We start from the raw sequence: 27572 nt of genomic DNA on the forward strand, positions 1-27572 counted from the left end.
CATGTCATTGGTAAATATATTAGTATACATTTGCCAGGTTACTGGTTTCTACCTAAGCCCAGAATACTTGCATTTTATCCAGAAATGAACCTGAGAACCAATATTTGGTTTAGTTCTAGCTAAAAACAATGGGAAAGCATCAGCAAGGGCCTGGGAATTATCTGCTATTAGCGGCAAGCAGTTCTCTTCTCAGTCGGTGACCTACATAGTGTTGAATCTGGTCACATCATGTTATGCCTCATTATGGCCCTGATCTAAAGTCTATTGAAGTCAATAGAAATATTCCTCTTGGCTTCAATGAGTATTCGATTGGACCCATGTGTGAAGCTGAAAATACAAGAGAATCCATTTCTGCTGCAGACAGAAATCCAGCATAGCTAATTCTCTTCTTTATTCTGAGGAAATTAACGCACTGCCCCTCCTGTCGAGCCGATCCTGCTGTATATCCTTCATCCCACAGTTCTCCCCTGTAGAGGCATTAATCCCGCTCTCACAGCTACCAAAAGCACATCGGTCTGTGAGCCCCAGGCTTGCCCCCTGCACCTGTCCAGCCTCCCGTGCCTGAAGCCCCCCGGCTGGTGGCTGTTTCCCAGGTCTTGATCTCCAGGAACATCTCCTGTCCGTGCTTTAACTGGCGAACACATTTGAGTCAATGGTTCACACAAGCAATGCCATGGGCTCAGCCATCCCAAGACAGCTTCCCCAAGGAGCTGGGAAGAGCTCCTCCATCCTTCTGGCTGTAATCACGGGAAGCCAGCAGGGGACAATCAGCCTCACAGCCATGCAGAGGGGTTTGCTGAGTACAGCCAGCACCTCCACTTCCTCCAGCTGGATGCTCCTAATGGACTAGGCACTGGAAAATTATGCCGCTCAGTGTAGCAGCTCCGTGCATAGGAAGGACACGGGATGAGCACCGCTTCTGGATAAAAATCTGAATTGTCAGTGCAGTGACCACGAACGGTGGGGTTTTGCCTGTGTCAGGGACCAGGTGGGAGTACGGTGGTCCGCCATGGATGTAGTTGTACAGGACAACTCCAGGGCAGGCAGGCAAAAGCTGCTCCTTGTGTCAGTACGGCTTTTCTCCAGGGGAAGTCCGGATGTCGGCTGTGCAAGCAATGTGAACAGCCTTCCTCATGCGCAGTGGAGCTGCACTGCAGAGCCGACAGAGTGGGGAGCAGCAGGGCCCGTCCCCACACACATCAAGAGGCACGGAGAGGAGAACAGGAGCTGCTGCCAGTCCAGGAGGCAGACACTGGGAAGGCTTTCCTTCTCCAGGACCTGAGGATTACATGGCATTCAAGCCATGGCCTTTGTCGCAGGCAATGAAAGAGCTGGACAGTGCTGGTGGCCAGCAGCCACGGGCAGAACGGCAGTGCAATGGTGGTGTTGTAAACGCACCGCTATGTGCATTTCAAAGTCTGTGCCCAGAAATACGTGAAATCAGTTTTCCATGAACATTTGCAGCCAGTGCAAATCGATCACGGGCTGTTTGTAAAAAATGAGCACAAAAGGGCACAAACGTGAGGGAAAGGCATTCATTTTATACATGGATTCATGTTTATAGCAGGCTTCTGTTGGGGGGAGGCGGGCCGGGGTGCTTCTAGAGTACTGACTTTATGCCTTGGTTACTCCTTACAAGAGGACTCAACTCCGTTTGCACAGCCAACCTCAGCCTCAGGCTTCCCAGCTCCCAGCTGCTGGACTTCACCTGCCATTGAACATTTCTTGTGCTCTACCTGTGCAGGTATCACATACCTGTGCTGCAGAGTACACAGTTATGCATGCACAGCTGCACTGCCGGGCATTAGGTGGCAAAATGAGGCACATAATAGGAGGTGCCTTACTTCTGCCCCCCGATGTACACAGTCTGACATAAAACCCATGGTGGGATCCCTGCCTCACCCAGTGCATGCAATGGGCACTGTTTCTGAACAAAGGACTGCCTGATATTTTATTTTCCTGTCATTGTCCAGCAGTTGCGTTCTCTCTCAGCATTGTATGAGCCCTTTCCCAAAGACAAGTATTCATTCCGTGTGGGTCTCTCTATAGAAAGCACGGCTTATAGCAGATGTGAAAACTCAGATGATGCTTGTCAAGAGTACAACATATTTTGAGGTGACAAATAACTTATGAGTCTCCATTTCATACAGGTGAACTGAGGAAAACATTAAATATGGAAAAGTAAAGCAAATAGACTGGAAGCTCTCAAAGTAACGCGCTTGGCAGCGGTAGGCAAGCACTCCCGCACAGCCCATCAACACGTCTACCTATGTGAGGGGCAATGTACGCTTTCCAAGAGGCAAGCCCAAATTTTGTCCAGAAAATGCACCTGGAGGACTTTGGGCAGCTGGAGCCAGCCTTCAGCTGCGGACCGAGCGTGCTGAGGTTGCAAACACTTCATTGTGCAGAAGGGACCTGTCCCCCCACGCCACAGCTCATCGAGACCAAGAGACTGTTCCCAGCGCACAAGCAAGGAGGGAGATGTAGAGAGGAGCCACAGGGAGAAAAAGGAACTTCCTTGTCTAGAGAAGAGAAGAGCAATTCTTCCAGTAAAATACCTGGAGCCCTCCGCAGGTGAGCAGCACAGGGATATCGACAACTTTTTGTGACCAAGTAAGATTAGTGATATTCAGCTGGCTGCTACTGGACAATATTTCTAAGAAAAGAGATAAGCAGTGGGTCAGAAGCTCCTACTAGACTTCTCCCCACATCTCGTCTCTATGGGTAGGTGCATCTTTTCTTTATTTTCCTCTACAGAAACAGCTCAGGACGCCACACATCCATTGCCGACTTAGCTCCTAAGGCACAGCTCTGGGCTTAGTGGCATTCTGGACAGGCAGATGCCAGAGGCAGGTCTTGGTTTACTACAACAACCTGCTGCAGGGACAACTCTGGTTTTCCAAGTCACATTATTAATATTCTCAGTATTTTCTTTCTCATTGATTTCTTTGGCCTTACTAATTGATCCAGACAGCTTCTCCACTTTGGTTAAGTATCATGACAGCTTTGCTTGACTCACCAAAGAGGTAAAACATGACTGCTTCAGTAAGCAGTACAGTTCATCCTGCATCCTTGTGAACCTGAGCTAATCATACAGATCACATGCGTTCCTGTTGAAAGTTACACTTTACATGCCACCAGAAAGAAGCAGCCAAGACCAAACAACTGCAAGGCCTTAACCATGCCCCAGCCTTCCAAGAGCAAACAGCAATGCTCCAACCTACATAAAAGCAAACAACTACAAATTCCATTTCTTAATTAAACTTAAAAATGCCTAAACAAGGCAGTTCTGTTAAGGACCTTTTGTACATCATAATATCACATTTCTCAGCACCTGTTCCCGGAGCATGCAGAGAGTATCCTGTTAACCAAATCAATAGGGGCATATCTCCAATCTTAACTCTCTGGCAGCACAGACATTCTAGTCACAGCTGCTTACATGGACCCAGGGAGAAACTTGCTCCACCAGCAGCCAAATATCCCATATTTGACAACTGAGATAATACTTTAGCAACATCCTCATTCAATTCTCCCATTCTTCCTATTAAACCAGCAAAAGTTTATCTCTGGATAAATGTTCCGTGCTGGATTGTCTCCCTGGAGCTACAGTAACATGACTCAGAGACTTCAGAACACAGAAATGAAGAAATGATCCTCTTCCTTCACCGCTGTCTTTGTAATGACTTTTCTGGTGTAGAAAAGTTAGAGAGGGACAGATCTAACATCACACAACTTCTAAGTGACCAACACTGAAAAGGTTAGCTGCAGGAGTGGGCGCAGTGCCTGTCCTCTCCATTATCACCGTTGTTCAGATGGGATAGCCACCATCTAGTGGTACGTGAAGGCCATTTCACCTTCCAGAGACCACTTGTTTGGCTTTCCTAACGAGTTTTTTTAAAAATTGCATTGACCCCATCATCTCCCCCGTCTTTTTCCAGCTTGAGTTCAGATCTGTAGAGTTCCCCAGCAAATTCAAACCAGGGAAGCCACAAAACCAGCAGAAGCTGGTGAAAAGCAAATGGGTCTATGAATGAAATAACTAATGACAGATAGGAGCTCAAAGGTATAAGAAATTTCTACTCTACCATATGACTTTCAGCATAAGTAAGTAATTTTTCAAAAAATTTATACCAATATGTATTCCTTAACTGGAGCCACGATGGTAGTAGGCTGCCATGAGACAATCTCCAGTGGCCCTCTAATGTATAGATTCCTCCAAGGGAAATGAGTCGTTGTCTGCAGCTTGAAAAGTCCATCCACCTTGCTAAAAAGCAGGTGTAATATTAAGAACACTGAAGATTAATGGCCAAATACATCATTAAGTAGCAAGCTAGACCGATATTGCTGCTGACAGCAGTATATTCATTTCTACCTCCCTCTTAGCAGCTAAATTAAAGGCTGCCGCCCAAGAAGAACACAGAGAGACAGAGCTCATCAGTTTTTGCATGTGCTTCTGTATTGCGACTGCAAAAATGGAACTTTCCCAAAAAATTAGTGCCAAGTCCTTCTCAAACACACTGCTAATCTGTAGGTGCAACTAATTTACCTTCACATACTAATTGGGTGTTTCTCTCAGCAAATGGCCAATTACATGCCTAATAAGCCATTTCTGGACACAAAAATCTAATTTGTGTGCACAATCGTGCTAACTATGAACCAAAATTAGGTGTTGGGTTTTGCAAGTCTTCTCCTTGTTACCTGCATAGCCTGCTTTTGATCTAACAAAAGGATCAGAAGCTGTGATGCTATTCAAGCACTCATTTCATGTAACTGGCCCAGATCAGGTATAATTTCATACCTGAACACTCACTAATGTTTACACAACAAGTGTTTTCCTTCATTTTTTAATACTCAGTCTTTTATGGCTAACATGCACTAGGCTGAAGAGCTTGATACAACACCTGTTTCTCCATGTTTTTCTACTGAGACTCTGAGAAGTGTCTGGTGATGTCCACCAAGCAGACCTCTGCCAGCAGAAAGCATATCAGCAAAACACTGAATGTTTGCAATAGTACCTGCTCTGGTTTGATGGGCTCAGTTGTTGTGAAAATATCAGAATAATGTTGCCTCTCGAAGACTCGATCCAACACTTCTAACTGCTGCTGGGTGAAAAGGTCTCCTCGCATCTGTTTCCGAAGAAAATCTCTGCCTGGGAGAGAATGGCCATTTGGTACTGGAGATTCCTGAATACCTTTCAAAGAGGACAGAGAAGACAGAGAATAAGTAGGTATCGCAATGATGAGACCTACAGAGGAGTGTCTCGTTTTATCCCTTGCACAGATGCGGGTATCAGCATGGTGACACCATGAGGACTCTTTGATAGGAGGTTACAAGCAAGACACATATTGCCAGGAGATGCACTGACCCGTCTTCCATTACAGCCAATCCTCAACACAATTTACCAAAAATGATTTCACACATAATTTAAAGGCAGGACAAAGGATAATTGTCACATCTTTGCATGTATCACTTTTACTGCACCACCTGAGAACCTCTCTGGTTCATGGTCTGGATGCAGAAGGACACGGGAGGATAAGCACACCACCTGATGCTACAGTCACAGTCAACTTGGGTCAGCTCCAACAGATCCACTTTGCCCAGTCACTGCCCATACGCTTCACCCCCTTCCTGCGGTACCTCAAGTCTTGCTCAGCTCCATCCCATGCCAAGCTCTGAGCTATGGTGCGCTTACGTTGGGAAGCCAGGAGTCTGCCCAGTACTACTTCTCACTGGCAGCAGCTGGTCAGACAACCTCCAAAACACAGGCACTACCTGCACCATACTGAGCAGGGATGTCCCTGGGGCTCAGAGTTACCACTGCAACACCCTCAGCAAGGCCTGATCCTGTGTACTTTCCTGGCACTGCTATTTCACTTTGTATTTCTTAAGCTTATTGGCATGATGAAAGCCTGGGCTCCAAGGCACGTTTTTCTCTCTCTCCCCGTTGGCAGAGATTTTTAGCAGAAGTCATAAGTGACTGCCCATGGCTGAAAAGCCATGAGACAAGTTTGAGAAATGTTCAGATTGGCAGTTCAAAAAGACTCTTGCAATACAGGGGCTTGTTTCAATTTGCTTTTTGCAGATTCACAGTGGTTTTCTACTTTTCCTTCACCTGTCAGTGATAGAAATGTATCTTTTATGCACTGAAAGCTGAGGTCTGCAGTATTCCCAGGACTCCAGGAGGTGGAACTCCAAGAACAACAGTAAATATCAGATTTCTTCTCCAGATGGCAACACTGCACTAGACACAGGGAGGAAACATTTTAAAAATAGAATCTCGCTGCCAAAATAGTTTTGAGGAGCAGAATTCAAATGCATCCCTAACAACAAGATGTTCATGAGTGTTGCAGTGGCTTACTGTCCAACTAGTCTGCAGAGGAATAACATCACTCAGACCTTCTCTGGTAGATTATGCATCAAGTTTTTTAACAGCAAGGACCAGAGGCGATCTGTACAAAGACACCCTGCAGCTGTAGACACTAGTTTTGTCCCCAGACATGTGCTGGCCATCAGTAACATGGGTGATGCCCGGACAAGATTTTTCACAAAGGACTATTGATTTGAGATCATCCTTCAGCACAGCTGGATTTTGCAGACAATGCTGTGTATCCAGAAAACCAGGCTGTTTTAAAACAGATCTCTCGAACTGGGGGACTGACATATGGAAATACTTTTTCAACCTCGATCACTCTCTGTAACAAACCACTTACACTGAACAGGCATTTGATGTTAGCAATTAATGCTGGAAACGTCATTCTAAATTTTAGTTCAGCAATTTAGGCAACAACAGCTTTATATTTACCTGTTTAGACAAAGTCGTGCAACTTAAATCAAGAGTAGATAATGCTGGCTTTTGTAAAGTGCAAGGATCAGATTATCCCATACAGGAAAAAAACCCTGAACCTGCCCTCTGAATAGAAAGTCTAAGCATGTGTATAGAGCTGTGAAAAAATACAATGGGATATAAGAGAGCAGTGTATCTTTAAATCTTTTTTTTTTTCTTTACTATTCTAAATCAAATAATATCTAATAGACCTAGTGCTGGGTTTAGTCAACCATGGCTTATAAAATTAAAATTCTGGTTGCTAGCTGCATGGTAGCAAAAGGCCGGGGAGACCCTGTCTCTGGAGCACGGAAATGCTGGCTTTAAATTTCAGGTTAAACTAATGTTATCCACAATTTGGCATCAAAGTTAAAGCTTTATGCAGTTTTGGTCTAAAGGGGGTGATGAAAGGGAGTGAAATGATCCAAGACGTGGTATGACCTGGAAAATGTTCTTGGCGATGCCAGCAGTTTGTGTATTGTTTATACAGCCAGAGATCAGGTGTATAATGAGATCCCATCATATTTAAATACGGAGCAGCTGACTTGCATTTCACTGGCAGCACTTGTATTACAGAGCGCAGCTCTGGATTTCTGGGGGAGTGAATACGTCGGAAAAGAGGAGCCAGACAAAGGTGAAGCTGGCGCAGCAGCTTCAGCTGGGGACAGGCACCAGGGCCGGGCTGCGGGCAGCACTGTGCTGCAAGCTGGGCTCCCACCCCGATCCAGGAGCACCATATCCAGAGGGGCGGCTCAGGATGGGCATGGACAGACACCACCAAGTGCCCACAGCACCGGCTCGGCCACGTTCATCCCTGGATGCCCTTCCTCAAAGGGGCAGGGAGGCAGGGGACCGCCCCGCGCGCCTGCCACCAAAGCATCCCGAGAAATATGAGGAAGAGGAGGAGATCTCTCTCTGCAATCGAAATCTGCAGAGAAACACCGTACTAGAGAGACCTGGGAGCAAGCCAGCAGATGAGGTGCCTTGCTGCACAGCGCTGGGCAATATGGCAGGGGATGAAACCACATGGAGATAGTGGTGAGGCTCTGGAGGGGTTTGGTCTCAAGGTCAGGATTTGGTACGGTGCTGGAAGCACTGCCTGCACAGCCAGCCAGAGAGGGCTGCCTCCCCACACCATCCACACATCTCTGTTTGCTGCGGTCTCCACATGCCGTCCTGAGGATCTCAGATGGGATCAGCCTCTGAGCCATGCTTCCCAGTGCAGACGGGCTGTGCTGAGATGAAGGAGCAATGCACGTAGGGTTTGCTGCCGGGGACGGACCCAGGCAGGAATGGGGCAGGGCTGGGACCACCGGGAAAGCTGTCACTGCCCAGAGGATCCAGCACCTTTGTGAGAGGAGTCTGGAAACCGCCCAAACCTGACTCACCCTCATTATCGCTCCCCCTCCGCATCCCATGAATGAAGGGATAGCTTGTTCGTTTGCGCTTCCCAAACTTCGACTAGTTGCAGGTAAGTGCTGCATTTCACTGCACAAGTAAAGGACTATCCATACACTGCACATGACACCTGGAAGTTTGTGAAGGTCTTTGGGATGCATTTGGCTGTTAGACATTATATAAATGTGAGATAATTACCATTAGCATTATGCATTGTTTGAATACAGTAGAATATCTTCGATAATTAAAATACTGTTGGCAGGTTTGAAACACTTTGGGTTATAAATAGGCTCCAGGGAGTGGTAAAAACATTTTTCATATAATCAATGCATCCACCTAGGAGGGTTATGTTTTGTTGACAGTAGCACTACGTGTGTACCTACCTACACTGCAAAACAATTAGTTCCCAGTCCAATGGCATCTTTCCAGAAATGCTAATGAAAAGCACAGATATAATACTCTCCTTTAACGCAAAAGAGGACATTCTTCTCAGACAAACGTTTCATCCTTCATCTCTAGCAGATTACATAGAGGGGATGAGATGGTGCCGTTAAGACCACAACTTTCTGAACTACCTTGGATGCAACACACTGCTCTCCCAGCACGACGCCAGAAGCAACAGTGACACCTCCCCGGTTCCAAGTTAACCAGCAGGCAATAGCTAGGTGCGAGAAAAAGCAATCATTTCTCACTCTGAACTGCCCGGACGCCTGCTTCCCTGTTTGCATCTTACCCAGAAAAATGACCTGTGGTTTCACAACAAAAGCCAGGCACTCTCCTAAAGAAACTGGCCTGACTTGGACAGCTGAAGGCTAACATCATGTTAATATTACATACTAGCAAAGATTTCCTATGGCTAACCAGAGTCTGAACAGTCTAGGAAGAGTGTGGCACAGAACAGATCCACCTCTGAGAAGAGGTACCATGCACGGTCTTGCTGACAAAAGGCTGCCTAAATGGTGTGGCTATCATCCAGAAATACTACGTCTTCGTTACTTAAAAGCAACTTCTTTTCCGGAGACCTAAGCAAATGGCAAGATCACTTTAAAGAATTTGATAAATTGTGATCTGATTTTTTTTAGCATACCTTTACGGTTAAATACTTGTCCAAGACATGTTTTCTGAAACTGCAGGAGAATATCTGAAATTGTTAAATATGCCTAAAACAGATTTTTAGCAATACTCACCACGTAACTCACTTGATTTAAAATAGTGTTTTGCTTATACATTTCTAAAACTATGGGCCAAAATAAGGAGAACAAACTGCCCTAGACCCTATCTTCACAAAACACTAGAGTATGTTTAAAAGCCCTAAAGCTTAGTATTAGAAAAAAGAAAAAGATCACCTCCACCTTGTCTTTTTTTATTCAGAAAGGGACAACAACACTATTTAACTACTGCATTATGAAGTGTCACTGTGAAATAGCATGGGATAGACCCTGCCCTGGTCTAAACGAGTGCAGCTCCAGTAAAGGACCTCAGCCAGGTGACAGCAGCTGAGAAATTGGTGCCATCCACAAATTCAACTGGAATAATATTTCCAGTGTTATTAATAATAATGACATACCATGAAGTGCACACTTCCATGGTACATCTGTCTGATGCGATGCTCTGCTGAAGAAAAAGAGAATCTTCTGGTTTCAGGTTTCCAGGTTGTTTTCTTTTTTTAAACAATGTGGTTTTACAGGGTTAATCAAAGAAGTAAATAGCTAGTACCATGAACAGCCCATATTCATAAAGGACATGGTTTCTGTCTCTAATTTGTACTGTCCAACTTCATTACCTGGTATCACACCTAATTACTCCACCTTATAGAGAAATGCAGGCTAATTAGGAAGGATGTTATTCACCGCATTTAAAACATTATGAAGCAAATGAAATATTACCAGGAGGCAAAAAGGTGATTTGTTTCCTTGTAGCATGCCTGTAAATTAGTCCAGAGAAGATAAAGACTTTGTTTAATTACCATTTGGAAGGCTTTGTTTAAAACATAAACGGAATTTTCATGCCACCTTCTCAGGATTGTGTGCATTTGGCAGCCAGCAGCCTCATGCTCTTCCCAGTAAAGCGTTAGTTTTAGGACTGCATACACGGTGAGAGATCTTTGCATTTACACTATTTGAGTTTTCTAAGCACAGTTATTTATTTTTTCAAAGGACAGTATCACTAAAAAGAAGCTTTATATTTTGAAGTGTATATAGCTGATCATCGCGCAAATATTTTCAAGAGAAATCACTATATTTCACGAAGATGGGTATGGGTTTTGCTGTAGATCAAAGTGAGAAAGAGGGGAAAAAAAAGATAAATCATCAGAGATCCAAAAATACTTTTCATTTGGAGAAGATATCAGGCCATTTCGATGGCACTGATAGAGTCTCTGCTCTGTCTCCATTACCCACTGAAGGCAGCCGGAGTCAGGAGCTGACTACGCTAGATTATATTCCCTATAAGATGGTCACCAATATATATATATATGATCTTCAACCTCTATTGATTGACCAATTTCACAAGCAAAGACTGGTGAAATGAAGCTGAAATGAACATCATGCTTTAACTCATTGAACCCATCAGGCCTGAGTTAATCTCACTGCCCACTGTCTCTGATAGAATTCAATTGATCAATCATGTTTCGGTGATAGTACCATTTCAGTGGCTTATTGCTTCTTCATTTCAAGGCTTGACCTGTTAGATATACTTGGACCAGCTCTGCACCTCCTGGAGACACAGAGACCAGCATCTGCTGACGGCAGCGCATTGTCCTGCCTCTGGGCTTGGAAAAACTCGGGGGGGGGTTGCTGAACACTCCCACCTTTGCATTCCGGTTTTACGGATATTTTACCGATTTCACAGTCAGGATGGGTGTGAGGACACAAGGAGCCCAAGTGGCTCGAGCCCCCTGCCCTCTGGTCAGCGCCCACCACCCCACACCATCCCCAACTTGGACAAGCAGGGAAAACATTGGGTTTGTGCTCCAGCCACCAGGTACGGCACAAGCTGCAAACTGGCCTCTGTGCACACACACTTCCCTGGGGGATGGCCCCGGCAGGACACTGCCCAGCACATCCGCAGACCCTGCAGCAGCAGAGCTGGCCAGGGGGTCTCCACACCTGAGGCTAGTGCTGGATGGCAGGGGGTCTTCAGCCATTTCCCACCTGCTGTTTAAATGCATGGGCAGCCTGGGTACGCTCTGCTTGCCCCCAGCCTCCCCTCCCTCCTGCCCTTTGCTCTTGCACAGTCACCAGGTGCTGCTGGAGCCAGATGCCATCCACCCATGCTGCCCTCACCCCAGCCGGCAGCAAGGGGGGGGGCGGTCCCAGCTCTTGGCAGGGTGCCTTCACCCTGTGCATGGTCCTGTGAACAAGGCTGCATGTCCCTGGCTCCCAGTGGTGAACCCTCAACACACCACACCGCTCCCGGCAGCACCCCTCTGCTGTGCAGAGCATATCTGGCAGGTGGCTGCCCGGTGCCTGCACAACCAGCGCTGTGTTTGCACCAGCTCCAGGCAATGGAAGAAGTAAGATGGAAGTATCTGAGCTGCATCCTTGGCCTGTCAGTGCTGCTCTTCCTAAAATGCTCAGCAGCACCGCGATTAGCACTTTTATCATCAACCAGCCACCTCTGGTCTTCCGCTGAGAAGTGATGGAGCTCCTCTCCACTGTGAGAACATTTGTCTCTGCTCTCTAGGACAGCTGGAGGTCCTCCCTGATGTACGAGCTAGAGCCACACTGTATACCCACGAGATGTATGAGCTAGAGCTGTGCCTGTACACCCACGAGGTGCCACCCCATAGCGTTGCTGCACACCCAGGGTGCAACTCCATAGCTGCAAAGCTGCACCACCAAGCTGGTTATGGGCATCACCAAAAAAGGGGGTTTTATTTAACAGAACAGATTTCCCATGAGATTACAGCTCATCTCCTCCTACAGTAATTTTAATCCCGCAGTAGCCACACAGAAATTTTATCATGTGTCTCCTAGTTTGTGCTAGGAAATCCCTGCAGGCATCCCCATCCCACACTTCCCACTGGAGAGGTCAGTAAAGGTGTGGTGGGACCCCGCAGCTCGGCAGCCCTAACCCTCATGAACCTGACAGCCTATACATCTGAACAGACACTTGTGCAAATAGTGCCACTGAGTGGAGCTGGATTGCTTGTGCACCTGCAAGGGCTGTCAGCAGGACGGACTTCGCTCACGCCGCAAGCTTTGCACGCGCAGGATGCAGCCCTATCACTGCTGCCTGCCGCACCGCTGGCAGGCAGGCTGACGGTGCCTGCAGGCTGGAGGGCTTCCAGTCGGGTCAGAGCAAGCCTTGCTGCGCCGCTCCCCGGTGAGCTGCAGGCCGACCTAGGGCAGGCCTGGGATTGCTCTGCTGCCTGGTGGCTGCGGCAAGGGCTGTGAGGCAGAGGGGAGCCAGGCACCCTGGGGGTCTCTGGACCGTCCCCTGCAATGCTCCGGAGCAGTAGCAAAGCTCACTGCACAGATGTGCCCACCCCAGTGGGAGTCTCAGCAGACAGCAGACAGCAATCTACTGAGCAGCACAGGTTATCATCCAGACCATCCCAAGCCTGCAAGCCGTCAGCCTCCATGCTGCACCCTTGAGGAGCCACAGCCATGCCCACGGCCACCGGCCCCACCACGGGGCAGAGATCATCTGAGGACAGCAGCTTGAGGGAGTGATGGAGCTGCTGTGGGTTTTGTGATTGCTCTTAGGATGCGGTTTTATGTTTAAAAAGCAGCAAAAATCGTGTCAGTGATACCTCCCCCCTCCTCAGTGGGGAATTCCGAAGCGCAGAGACAGGTTAAAAGGAAGACGCTGAGCAGGATGGAGCAGATGCCCCGAGTCCAGCTCGCACACAGGAGGCACATGCGATCCCCCTGCAGTTCCTGGGGCCTCGGGGGACTGCAGGCACCTGGACAAGGCCCCAGGGCAGCAGGACCCCTTGGCCAGATGCAGCATAATGTCAGAATGGACTTATATTTCTATGACTTATATAATATTTAAGGGGAGATATAACTGCAGTAACTATAAAATGTCATGACAAGTTTATTAACAAATGATTGTGAGAAACAGACTCTTTTCCTAATCCATTTTTGTAAGCTGTGTTCAGCAGCAAGCTGTGGAGACATGCACTTTATGTCATGTACTCCCAGCTCAAAGTGTGTTTTTAAATGGCTGTTATAAGCTCATTCAAGCAATTTTAACATAGTTTATATCTACTTCCATACCATGCTGTACCACATCCTTTCATCATTTCTTTCAAAAAATCATTCCCAGATATGCTTGGGCGACACAGACTAGAGCAGGCTGGAGATGAAATTGTGCTCTGCGTATCTTTGGAAATGCCAAACTGGCCTCTGGTTATGACTGACCTGGAGAGGATTTACAGCTCTGAAAAATACTGGGAGAGTGAAATCTGACAGCCAAAGGAAAAACCAGTGGTAGGACATGCAAATGCAACCCGACAGGGTCTGTGCAAAGAGGAGTGACCACTCAGTAGAATAACTCTGGGGTGAAACGCAGCGGACACCAGAGCAGAAAACGTACCCATGGGAGCCAGCGGAAAGTTTGCATGCTGTGAGCAGCTGGCACCGCACACCCTGCAACAGCTACAGCCTCCAGGGACCCGACAGAGACTGCCAAACTTATGCCCTCCCCAGGAACTGACATTTGATAAGAAAAATACAGGCTATTCAACTGTTGTCAATCAAAACTAATCTTTCCACACAAGCTTAAAACAGCAAAGCAAAATTTCCACCTAAGACCTTGAATTCTTTGCAAATCACTATCTGGGGAACTTACACAGAGAAAATAAAAGCAGTGAAGAGCTCACTCACATCCCACCCACTTGATGAGCCAAACTTAGAAGTGCCAATAGCACTGATGCATCCCAGCAGACTGACCGCTGGCAAACCCCAGGCAAGCTCTTCCCAGGGAGGAAAGCCTTCCTCCACTGCGCTGCCAAAGACCTTGGCAAAGCTCCTAAGAAATGCAGAGGGCTCCCAAGCAGTGATGCTACTCCTCCTAAAATGCAAATTCCTAAAAAACATTCAAACAGTACCACCAACCTGTGAGAAGGCTGGATTTACTACATACAAAGGAGAGAGAAAGACTGCAGAGAATGTAGCTCACTCCACCAGCAGCACGGCTGCAAGCTGCAGACAGATGCTGTGCACCCTCCAACAAGTGGAAGGTGTCCGTCCACACCCTCTATCCGACTATCCACAAACAACACTCACAAAAAGCCATTAATAGCTGCAGGCTTTTCTTGTGCATAAATTAAATAAAGCCTTACTTTACAAAATCAAGAACTGTGGTCTCAAGCCTGCAAATGTGCATGCTTACAATGAAGCGAAGAAATGTCTCAACTGAATTCAGCATAATGGCTGAATGCAAAACACAGTAATAACTAACACCGTTATAAAATACAATGTAATATGCACCTACAGATTTTTACAAGTTACACAAAGTGCAAGTTTAACGGTATTTTTATATATTTTATCCACATACATTAGTCAGGAGAAATTAACTTTTAAAGATCCTCCACAGCTGTGTAATGTGGGTTTTTACGCCTCAAAAATTTCCGTTTACTTCTTACATCCAGGAACTGCATCTGTGCATCCATCTTCCTTCGGCTGCACTTTCTGTCTGGCTGAACACAGGTGCACTTTCCCACACTGGCCGCAAGCTGTAGGCATCCTGTAGGCATCCCCCGGCCTGGGTCCGCTGCGCCGTTTCATACTTAAACAGCACTCAGCAGAGAGGCCAGGACGCGGGAGCTGCCGAGCGCACTGCTGTTATTGCTGACTGTGCAGCATCCATCTACTCAACTTGGCAACACCAGCGGAGCACGGCGTTTCCCCACACTCTGTCCTTCTCCGAGGGGAGGTGGACAATGAAGAAGGTCCATCAACCCAGCTCCTGAAGGAGAGATGCCGAGGTGGCTTCTGGATGCCACTGAATTTGGCTGCTGCCATTAGCCAGAGACAGGAATGCGGAGTGTGGGTGGGGAGACTGTGCCCAATCTGTACCTGTGAGCGGTTCTCCCAGGGCCACCCACCACTGCAGCACTTGTGCAGTTTGCTGCCTGCTGCGTAGTCCAGCAGCTCCCACAGCCAGGGAGGTCTCCCACCAGTGCCCGGGGAGGTGCAGCTGGGAGGACCTCCTGTCGGTGCTGCAACCCACCCTGCACAGGGAAGCCTCTGGCATCTCCCAGCCCCAGCACCCTCCTCCAGAAGGGGGGACACAATGCTGCTGCCACCACCCCAGCTCTCACAGCTGCAATTTGGGAGATGCTGTCTGCTTGCACAGGAGATGCCATGAACGAATAAGTTGCGCAGAGAAAAAATCCCATGCACCAACACCCAGAGGTCTCAGTCCTGGTGTGAACGGGCATGCACACGCATGCTCCGCACTGCAGATGCGTGGAGGCAGCAACGTGTCAACTTCAGCAGCCCTCAGCACCCTCCTTTGCTCCTGCGACACTGTACCAGTTGAAGGGGGACAGGTCTCAAACAGGAAATTCAGCTGCTACCATTTCTGATGCCCACCTAATTTCATGCTGAGGAGGAAGAGAAGGAAGAGGAGAAGAGGGCACACGGGGAGCAGTCCGCAGCCTCAGGCAGGCGGGGGACACCCTTTCATGGCAGCATTGGCACTCGGTTGTCTTTTGCAGATTGCTGTGGCATGAGTCCCTGTTAAGAGTCCCCAGCAGACTCAGGGACCCACTCTCGCCCCGCTTGTGTGCCGAGCCGAGCCCAGCTCCAGCCCAGAGGGTCCCTGCCTGGCACAGCTGAACGGCTGGAGGCAGGTGGTGGGGAGAGGGGCTCGCAGCACGGGCAAGGACACAGACAGTTGTCACATTGGTTGGTTTAACCGCAGAGGCAGTTAAATGTCATGTTTATTTTTATTATCAGTATTTTAGCTTTCTAAATGCATTCATGCTTCCGCACTGTTGGCTTTTTTTAAAACTGCAGAACAGAAGAGGACAAAAAGCGTGCATCGGTATACATACACTTGAGGTGGCTGGTGTTCTGGCTCTTCTCTTGGGAGGCAGCTAAGGAACATTTGCTGCTGCTCTGGTTGGCCTGGCTTATTGCCCAGTTGGTTGCAATGGCACAAGCATTGTCACTTTGGACTCCGCTCCCCCAGGCCTTCAGTTTAAAGCCTGACTCACCAAGCTGGCCAGCCGCTCTCCATACTCTTTGCGAAGGCATGGAGATCGGGGGACATTGCAAAAGACTGGAAGGTGGCTAATGTCACCCCCATCTACAAGAAGGGCTTAAAGGAGGATGCAGGAAATTATAGGCCCATCAGACTTTTACTTCAGTCCTTAGGAAAGTTATGGAACAAATCCTCCTGGGGGCTATCACAAGTCAAATGAAGCACATGATTGGCAAAAGCCAGCACAGATTCACCAAGAGCAAATCGTGCTTGACAAACCTGATCGCCTTCTACGATGAAGTAACCTGCTCAGCTGATGTGGGGCGAATGGTGGACATTGTCTACTTGGATTTCTCCAAGGCTTTTGATACAGTTTCCCACAGTCTACTCCTAGAGAAATTGATGCGTTATGGTCTAGACGAGTGGTCCATGCAGTGGGTGGGGAACTCGCTGACGGGCTGCACCCAGAGGGTGGTGGGAAATAGCTCCTTTTCAAACTGGCAAGCTGTCACAAGTGGGGTCCCCCAGGGATCGATATTGGGCCCAACACTGTTTAGTATCTTCATAAGTGATCTGGATGATGGGATCAGGTGTACCCTGATGAAGTTTGCTGGTGTTACCAAACTGAGTGGGGAAGTGGACACTTCGGAAGGGAGAGCTGCCCTGTGGGAAAACCTGATACATTGGAAGAATCGGCTATCAGGGACCTTATGAAGTTCAACAAGGACAAGTCTTGCACCTGGGAAAACATAATCCAGGAGTGCAGCACAGGCTGGGATCTACCTGGCTGGGGAGCAGCTCTGTGGAAAGGGACCTGGGGGTCCTGGTGGAGAACAAGCTCAATATGAGTGAACAGCGTGCTGCTGCAGCAAAGAAATCCAACAGGATGCTGGGTTGCATCAACAAGGGCATCACCAGCAGAGATAAAGAAGTCACTACCCCACTCTACTCAGCACTTGCCAGGCCACGCCTGAAATACTGTGTTCAGTTTTGGTCCCTGCTATGCAAAACAGATGTGGACAGGCTGGAGGGGGTCCAGAGAAGGGCCACAAAGATGATCAAAGGACTGGGAAGCCTGCCATATGGGGAAAGGTTGAGAGAACTGGGTTTGTTCAGCCTTGAGAAAAGAAGGCTTAGGGGAGTCCTTATCACCATGTTCCAGTATTTAAAGGGTGGCTACAAAGATGCAGACTCCCTTTTTACAAGGAGTCACATGGAAAAAATAAGTGGTAACAGGTACAAGTTACTCCTGGGGAGATTCTGACTGGACACAAGAGGAAAATTTTTCACAATGAGAACAACCAGCCATTGGAATAATCTCCCCAGGGAAGTGGTGGATTCCCCAACATCTGACACTTTTAAGATTCAGCTGGACATGGTACTGGGCCATCTTGTCTAGACCATGCTTTTGCCAAGAAAAGTTGGACCAGATGATCCTTGAGGTGCCTTCCAACCTGGTATTCTATGATTCTATGAAAAAGGTAGTCAGTGACCCAGCAAAAATGACATCTCCCTGTGTATGTTTGTATTTCATGGTTCTGCCTTAAATGTTCTGATGCACTGGACACAGAACAAAATTAGTCAGCCAAGATTTTACTTTTAAGGAAAAACAGTGTAGCTCTTTGCTAATTACTGTAATTAATTAGTGTCATCTAAACATTAATTATTTATCCTGCAGTAAACTCAGCAATCTACAGTACAACTCCCTTGACACTGTGCTTATCACATGGATGCCCTTATTAAGCAAGTATGGGAGAATCTCACTGCACGTATTTCTGTTATTTCAGAACCTGCTTTCATTCAGAGGGAGGTTGAGCGGGTCACCTTTTGGGCTGCATCACGGGAATTCTGCCAACGATCTCTCAAGTGGAGAGCCTGTTCCTGCAGCTTCACTTGAGACAAACACGCTAGGAACAGCCCCACCACATCACCGGCTGAGCCTGCCCTCTCGCTCATGTCTGCGCCAGTTTTCCTAAGCTCATTTATTCCTCTCCCATCTAATAGGGTAACTCCTCCAGGAAAAATAAAAAAAATTTATATATATATATATAAATATATATATATATATATATATATGGCTAGAGCTTGGCATATAATTTTTGAAGACTGCTTTATCTGAATGTTCCCTCTCTGTTCCCAATAGCCAGCTGTTGGCAAACCAATACTTTCTATGAATCAGTAATGGTGGTCTGAGAGCGAATGCCCAGCATGGCAGACACAGGTCTTGCCTCTCTGGGTTTGCTCGGTGCCAGAGCAGCCAAGGGCAGGGGATGTGATTCTGACTGCGCTGCAAACCTGCAGCGATGGGGAAATTTTTGAGACTTTTTCTTCTATAGGAAAACACTGATTGACTGAAACTGAATCTTGTTCACAAGTGGGGATCATTTCTGAAGAACTGCGTGACACAAAGCCCTGTTGCGGAAAATCCTGAATGTGTCAAGAGAGCCCATCCTGAGACTTTCAAATGAAAGTTATTTTAGCTTTCCAGTTCAAAATCATTTTATTGTTTAAATAGAAAGTAATCACCTGATATAGAATCATAGAATCACAGAATCACTGAGGTTGGAAAAGACCCTTAGGGTCATCTAGTCCAACCGTAAACCTAACACTGCCAACTCCACCACTAAACCATGTCCCTAAGCACCACGTCTACATGTCTTATAAATACCACCATGGATGGGGACTCAACCACTTCCCTGGGCAGCCTGTTCCAATGCTTGACAACCCTTTCAGTGAAGAAATTTTTCCTAATATCCAAACTAAACACGCCATGGCGTAACTTGACGCCATTTGCTCTCGTCCTATCATCTATGTATCTATATCTATCTATCTATAGATGTGTAGAAGTATTAAAAAGTAAATAAGCCTTCACTCCTCATGACTGACCAAGCCCAGGCACAAGCCCCTCCTCGCCCACCACGTGCTCCCGTTTCGGGAGCATCCTCTGGCCCAGGTGGGTTTCGCTCCAGTGTGCCAGCCTTTCCTGCAGTTTATTGCACTCCTGTCCGTGCTTGCGGTTCAGCGCGTCGCATGGAGCGCAGGATGCTTTCTGAGGCATTCTTCTCATTGCTAGTGCAAATGTATGTAACCCAAGGGACTGCACTGCCACTCTGCACAACCAGGGCAACAGAACATGTATTTAAAAAATATCAGTGTTTTAGGTGTAAGCAAACTCTTCAAATTATTTTCTATGAGTTGTGCAAGGCATGATTATTCTTCATTGTAGCTTTTGTCTAAAATGCTTTCCAAAACAAAAAAATAGTTTTTTTACAGGGAGTTGGCAGGCTTTTTAAGATAAATGAGTTTCGGTTGATCAAAAACTGAAAATATCTCCAACTTTGTACTTTGTGATGAACAACAAATAGTCAAGTAAAAGACAAGCACTTTTCTTTTAAAAAGATTTACACAATCCCTGGGAAGGGTTCATTACAATTTTTCATGGTTTTACTTCCGCAACTCTCTTCTTGACTGTATTCCCTTTAGGAAGGAAGGAAGCACACTCAGGATGCATGCTGCCTACAATTTTTCTTCCTTACATACATATATGTATGTATACATAAAAATTTACACGCAGGCACGGGTTCTTCACAAGGCATGCTCTGCAAAGCCGCGACCGCCCTCCCACACCCCAACTAAAGCTAGTGCCAACAGGACGAAACCACACACAGTTCACAAAAATTACTGGTTTGCACCACTCTGCTTCCAGGTGAAATCTCTGAAAGAGACTTTTTTTTAGAAAAAGAAAATAAAGAAAGAAAACTTGTAACATGCGAGGCTAACCCTGCTACCGCTGCAGGGCAGGCACGAGGGCAGTGGCTGGGGGCTGGGCGGTGGGTGCAAAGCAGGGTGGATCAGGCAGTGACGCCCCGTAGGAAATGTGGGGTCTCTCCACCAGCACACCAGCACCCATTGCTGTCTTCCCTCTCCCCAAAGACTGTGTGGCAGCTCTGCCCGTAGCTGCAGACAGACCAACAACCCAGGGTCAGCTCCGTCACCACCACTGGATGAACCGGGAGCACGCCGCGTGGCATCATCCCCTCACTGCCTGCTCATGCCAGCTGAGCCCCTCAAGCACTGCCGGCTCCCGTCCGCCATCGTGCCTTGCACCCGGCCCTCGGGAAGGCGCTCCGCGCCCTGGGGCTGCCGACCAGGCTCCAACGCCTCCCCATGCCGCCGGAATGCGGGCACCGGTCATTACCACAACACACTCGATTGTTCTCAGCGGTGCTCCAGCAAATAAAGCCATTAATTACGGTCTCTCCCTCAGCTGCCATTGGCTGGAGCGGCAATCAATGCGCAACCCCTCATTGCCTGCTCTCGGGGAGCAGAGACAGATGCCATAAAAATGATCCGCAGCCCGCACCGAGTCCCGCCAGCGTGGCGGCAGCAGGCTGTGCCAGGAACGGCCACCACGCTGCTTCGACGCGCGACGCCGTATTTATTTGGCCTGCCACAGCCGTGGGGGAAGGCATCCCATTAGGCGATTATTTTTATCTTGTAACGTCAATTTACTTATACTGATTGGCTTCCTGCCGCCAAATATCAATTAAATTGCAAATGCCTGCTGAAGCTTATTTTCTCTTTCCCCCCATTTCCCTTTCTTCTTTTTCTCTCCCCTTCTTTTTCTTAAAGAGAGAGAGAGAGAGAACCCTGTGTTCGAACATAATTTAATTTATTTCCCTTTCCATATCTCAAAGGAAAATCTATATCTCCCCCTAGAAGGCCATTTGCCCTCTGTTATTGGGAGCTGAGGTATCACAGCACTGGGCAATTTGTTTCAACCGACTATCGGCAGCCCATCAGGACTCCTCAGGCCCTCTGCTATCTCAATGCAATTGTATCTGGTATTGCCATTTATGATTTGTTTTTAATAGCTGCCAGTACCCACCAGACGGCCGGGTTTCGGTTCTCACACAGTGGGCCCACCCCATTCCATCCCACGGTGGCCGCCTCCTCTCCCGCGATGCTGACGGAGATCTCCACTCGTCCCGTTGTCAGAGACCCTCATTAGCTTGGGCTGCTGATCCCAAACAGCTGTATTTCAGAAGGCGATGAGGTGGCCAGAGCTCCTGGAGGTTATAAGCTGTTCCCGTGACAAACAGCTGCGTAAGCGGGCTCTGACACATGGCGAGCGAGCGCAGAGAGCAGGAGCCACTGCAGCAGCTGCAGGTGGGCTCTCCCCACCTTGCGACACGGAGGGGGGCTGCATCTGTGCGCGCTCACCACCCCTTCCCCGCCACAGCAGCGCTCTGTCTCCTCTCACCTGGAGAAAAGCCTAACCTAGACATGGCCCCTGCTGGTGCTTACGTACCAAAGCAATGTGTAAGACACCTTCCCCTTGCTGCTGTGACCTTCCAGAACCGGTGATGACTGCCAGCACAAGACACAAAACATCCCACTTCACAAGCAAACTAACACCCCATCGTAACGTCCTACTATGGAGCACAAGTCCTCTGCCTGTGCCTGCAGCAGGAGGGAAAGGGGCTGGGATCAAGTCACACTAATGGGGCTGGAGGGACAGGAGATGAGCATCAGTGATAAAAACAAACATCCCTGGCAGCCAGAGGTCAACAGCAGCAGTGGGATCTCAAGGGTGACCAGGATGCTAAAGTGGAGCAGAATAGCAACAAGAGCGAGCAGGTGAACGCTAATTAGCAATGAAGAGGTGAAGTTCCTCAGATGCAGAGCGTACCCAACCCATGGGCACCAGGCAGGACCAAACCCCACCTGCCCACGCCGCCTTCAGCTTCCCACAAACCCTGTGGGATCATCCAGGGAAAAGCAGGAGAGAGCAAAAGCCCAAGAGAATGGCCCAACAAAATCAGTAACAACCTCCTTGGAAGCAGAGGGAGCCATTACTCATCTCCATCATTCCCCTGTGTTGTGTACTCCAGCTAAGCATGATACCCACCAAAAGGGAACGGATCATATCAACATGAAAACAGACAGAGCTTTGCCTGTCAGGCCACCACGTCTCTCTTGTGTGAGGACGTGTTGGCGAGGATGCCTGTCCTGCGAGCAGGCACAAGAGATTCAGCTGTGGCTGCCTCGGATGACGGCTCCTCCGAGGGCAGGACAGGCTCCCTGGGACACACTGAGATGAGCCGGCACAGTGCTGTGATCGCGAGGGTGGCCCTGAACTGGGTCTCCGCCAACTTGACCCAAGCCTTGGCTCTTCCATAGTGCCACTGGCAGCCTGCAGCAAGACTTTTCCAGGCCCTGGTGCCTCAGTTTCCCCACTGGTGAAGTGAGTACATGCTAACCGAACACGTTGTAATGTAGTAAAGATCTCCTGTCTGCGAAGTCCTACCTGTTATGAATTGTCTGTAGGGCACCCAAAAATTCTTTGGCACTTTAGAAAAACAGAGGTGTGTTTATTCTGGGCTGGCCAGCTACCAGGGCAATTGTGACAGTGTCTGCAACTATCTCCACGACAAGTTTTGGATAGAAGCTGTATAGGTTTAGCTAAGACTAGTTTAAAAATCTGGGCCCATGTATTTAAATGACGCATTCAGAAAGCAAGAGAACAAGCTATGAGGAATGCACAGGTCTACATATACATATCTAGATCTATCTATACACAGATATACACATATATACTATATGTATACACATGCATAGTGACCATCTATATTCCATCTGTCCACCCATATAGCTATTTCCTATGTAGAGATGCTCATAAAAAAATATTAAGGGTAATAAGAAAGACCTCTGCACCCTTTGCAATGGTGATTATTGACTGGTTCTTTCAGTGCCTGATGGAGATAGCCTGATTGCCTGGGATGTACCTTGCAGGTTTCTAAACAGAAGGCTCCAGAATCAATTTTGTGGTAACTGGTTAGATGTGACTGGCTTACAAACTCAGCATGGGCGTCAGGAAGCAAATTCAAGCAGCACCATTACTTTTTTTTAAATATCAGAGGTGAGGCAAGCCTCCCGGCTGGGAGAGCCACAGGACAGAACAGAGATTAACGATTTTGGCTTGTTTTCATCTGCAAGGTGACAAAAGGGTGCACAGCAGGCGTCGTGCCATGGCTGGTGGTGCAAGGCGATGCTGAAGCTCACAGCTTGCACAGGAAGATTTGTGTCTCTCCTGAAGTGAGGACAGCGCTGGGAGCTTCATTGGAGCGAGATTGGTTTGGCCAGCGATCACCACTTCCACCGCTCTCTGAAGGACCCGCTCTGCACGGCGGCGATGTGCAGAGGGCAGCCCCCCACCCGTGCCTGCTCCCCTGCAGGTCTGCCCCGCTTCCCCTGTCCACCACTGCCACCATACCAACTCCTCCCACAGTGTCCACAGCCCCCCCTCTGCTGGGGGAAACACTGCTCTGCTGGAGAGGGCCTGGGGGTGGGACGGAGGATGTGAGCATCTCGGGAAGCTTGATGAGAACTCATCCCTGGTGGCCACCATTGGCCTTGGGCTCCTGCCCCAGCAGTAGTCAGGGGAACCACACGTGCATACCCCACTGCCAAACAAATTTTCCGCTCAGACAGTGGTGAAGTGGCACCAATTTCATACTCTGGAGCCAAGACACTGACTCAACGGCTCCATTTCCATCAAGAGCATCCTAGGAGGGAGCGTACTCGGGAACTTACCCTGGCTGTGACAAGGCTCTGGCAGGGTGACCTGGCAAACGGGAACAATACCAAGAGGTTCCAGAGGTTTACATTGATTTAATGTGCCAGGGAGCCATGGACAGATTTCTCAGCATCCCCATACCCTGACCTTCCTCTTCAAAGTAAACTGACCCACTAAGGTGCTATGGTGATCAAACTGTCAGGCACCAGACAACTCTGCCGCAAGGACCACGTGGGTGTAAGAGAGGGAGAATGGGTAAACCGAGGAGTTACGCAAATTCAAAACTCAAAGCCACACACCTGAACAGTTCCAAAAAAAATTCCTTGGATTCAGGCACATCTATAATTACGTTCCCCCCATTCTGGACCACCCGCGCCAGGCTTCGGTCACTCTCCCCATTGCCAGGCAAGGCCATGATGGGTGGGGACTGTTCTTTGTCCATCTGACTGGGGCTAGGCAGGAGAAGACAGGCTCTGTCTCATTCACTCTTTCAGAAATGCCACCTCCTGCATCCTCCCACCTGGGAGGAAACCTGGGCAAGAATGGGGAGAGAACGTCCGGGTGCCAGTTCTTGGGAAAGCAATTGGAAATCCGAGGAATCAGAGAAGGAAAAACCTGCTACATGACTATTTCTTATTAGTCAACTTACGGGAAAAAAAGTCAAGCACTGTCAAGCATGAAATCTTATTGGGACAATAGAGATGGAATTGCCACTGCTGACAGTCATGTTTACAAGGGCATCATGTGTCGATGCCGCACAGCATGAAACCAGCAGCCCCGTCTAGCTCTGTGAATTGTAACAAGAGACAAAATGTCCCATTTGGGACAGGTACCGATTGTACCACCGAAAATAACCGCTCAGGTGTAAAATCCATTACAGGCGGATGGGAGGAAATGCAGAGGAGCCCCATTGACACAGCGGGAGGCTCCCGAGCTCTCTCCAACCACAGGAGCTAGCATACATGGTCTCTGAGCTGGGGAGATGACTCGCTGGTTGGTTTGGGGGCTTCCCTTTGCCCCCAGCCAAGGATGGGCTGAGCAGACGGAGCAGGAACACGCCCATCCCCACGTTGCTAGGGTCCAACCCCAAACCAGTGGGCACCGCTGAAGGGTTTCCAGTTAACATGCAAGGCAACGCGTCAGCTGCCTGCCTTCAGGCATGCATTTTGAGCCCTTATATCAGACCATCAAGAAATCAGTACTGCATCTGATGGATCTGAATTTTTTAAAAGCCTCCACCACAAAATCTGTCCAACTCAAAGGAACCATATTCAGGGTGGTCAGGCAATTGCAGCCCACCATGCTCTAGGACAACTGCTTGTTATGAGACCATCCAAACAATGATCTGACATGCAAATGGCCCAGCGGCAGCAGCTACAGAAAACTATATTGCAAGGAAAGCAAAACCAGAAGGAATATCTTGACCACAAAGTCCAACAGTAATTGCTCAGAATTATAAGCGGGGGGGGATGAAGCATGTTTAGTCAATATAAGACACTTTGGTGTCTTCACCTTAAATGCTCAGCCACCACAAAGCCTTTGATGTGCGCACTTGTGCACCAACTGTCTCACAGCTTCTCCCTTGGGGCTGTGCCTTCCCTCTCTCATGACACACCAAAACGGGCACAGAGGAGATGTATCCCGGCCACCAGAAGCGGTGGTCTGGAGGCAAAAGCCCTTTCACACCAGCTCCTGCAGGACAATGCAACAGCCCACCAGGCAAAACCCAGCATCTGAAAAGCATCCCTATGGCACTTGGCCTGCATCCCTGACATTCAGAACTGCAAGGGGCATTTTTTCTCTGCCTCTGCGCCTCTTTGCAAGATGTTCAAGTACCACAATGACAGGGCTGCAAAAAGTTTCTGAAAAAACAAAGTGCTGGCAACAGTCACACATCCTTACCCAGCCTGTGACCAAATAAATTCAGAGAGCTGCAGATGCAGCCTTCAGATGTTTCACTGCTTCGGCACCTCAGGACATAGCTACAGAGAAGCTGTTTTATGAAGATCGAGCACCCATGTGATCAGAAAGTCATTGCGTTTTGCTGATGTTAGTCCCTGACAGATTTCCAATACCCTGACCTCCGCTGTAGGCATCTCTTTTGCCATGCTACAAATCAGCCAGATCAGTGCCCAGTGACAGAAGATTTTAACTGGATTCCCCTCCAACACAGGGTCTGGGAAGGCACCTCAGCTAAAGATCCTTGCATTCCAGTCTCCACCTGTAATGTGGAACTGAAGCAGCAAAGGAAAATCAGTCTCCTGCTAGAGCCATAACCTTAAAGTAATTACCGTAAGTATACTTTAATTACAAATATCTCTCAGCAGATTCTCAGAAGAGATAAAACATGGGAAAACTCCACACTCAAATTTTCTAGGCATCTGCCAGTAGAAAAGACGTTGGTTGCTTTCAGGAGTCCAAGCATTTTGACTGCTCTTCCCATCTCTGCAGTCATGGGCAGCGACTGGGCATCATGACATGCATGGTCACTGCCCCAGAAGCGAGAACACACGAAAACGAGGAAGCAGCTGTGCAGGCACCTACATGCACATGCCAGCCTCCACAGCTGAGGTTCATGAAGAAAACAGAGAAAGCAAAGGCCATGGCTCTGAAACTGACTCCAAGGAAAAGCTTTTGCAAAGTTGCTCCAGAGTTAAATCAGTGGGGTGCGTCAGCACGAGCGCTGTGCTTGCCCCTGTCACGACAGGGGAGCTGGAGTACAGGGAAACAAACCTCAGACCACCTGGGACAACTGTCCAGAGGTACAGACAGGAAAAAGAAGCCTAGCTGAATATGAAGTGGGCAAACAAGTTAAAATTCATCTTGTTGTGGAAGTTCAGCAAAACATCAGTGGAATATTTCATCTATCAGACACAAGATACATGTTATTGGGGTAGGCAGGGACACTGTATCTCTGGATTTTCCCAACTAGATCGTTTCTTCCATCTGCAAAGTCTGCTCAAGCAAAAAAAGAACAAAAAGAGGGATTTGGCTATCTGTGCAGCACATCTGGATGTCCTGCTGTCTGCTCAAAGCTCCCACTGATTGCTGATGATGGTTGCTCCTGCTCTGCCTGGGCTGCTGGATGCCTGGGACCCCAGACAGCTGCTGGGCATGCACAGGCTGCCCATGCCATGGGAGGTGCAGGGCACACACAAAGCCTGAGCACCGGAGTCTGACAGCACGTGCATGTGCCCTGTGCACGTCGGCTGCACTGGAGCCACTGCACACACGCTGCAAAATGCGTCTTCTCCTACTTCCATCTGCAGTTCCACAGCAGAACAAGTCCTGCCCCAGGGTTTTGTGCTCCAGCACAGTGCACAGCAAGTAAACCACTGTCCTTTTTTAAGTACTACAGCTGTCTCCAAGCTTTGCTGTATCCTCATCACTACACCATGACAAATTTGTAAAGCTGGTCTTCTTGACTTAGGCACACCCAGACAATATAGACATCCTGCGGGTATGAGTCCAATACTTCTGCAAACTCAGTATGACCAGCCATTCACGCAGTTATTTAAAAACCACACAAAGCGCAAAATGCAGTCACCGAGTCTGGCACAAATAATCCCACAGCCTGTGTCACATTTCCTTCCAACGTTTGTTGAATAATAG

The 27572-nt window shown here is 48.3% G+C and overlaps 1 protein-coding gene across 2 annotated transcripts in view; it reads right to left on the reverse strand.

The window, feature by feature from the left end:
* The window catches only part of PAX5 (paired box 5), a 139963-nt gene that overhangs the window by 82908 nt on the left and 29483 nt on the right, over positions 1-27572 (reverse strand). For both annotated transcript variants that reach the window (XM_087761422.1, XM_087761423.1), the window contains exon 6: positions 5016-5191. In XM_087761422.1, the coding sequence (XP_087617548.1) occupies positions 5016-5191 (176 nt within the window). The remainder of the gene's footprint in view (positions 1-5015; positions 5192-27572) is intronic.

Source organism: Nipponia nippon, unplaced genomic scaffold, assembly GCF_047370975.1.
Source record: "Nipponia nippon isolate SJK-2023a ecotype South Korea unplaced genomic scaffold, ASM4737097v1 scaffold_24, whole genome shotgun sequence".
NCBI classification, from domain to species: domain Eukaryota; kingdom Metazoa; phylum Chordata; class Aves; order Pelecaniformes; family Threskiornithidae; genus Nipponia; species Nipponia nippon.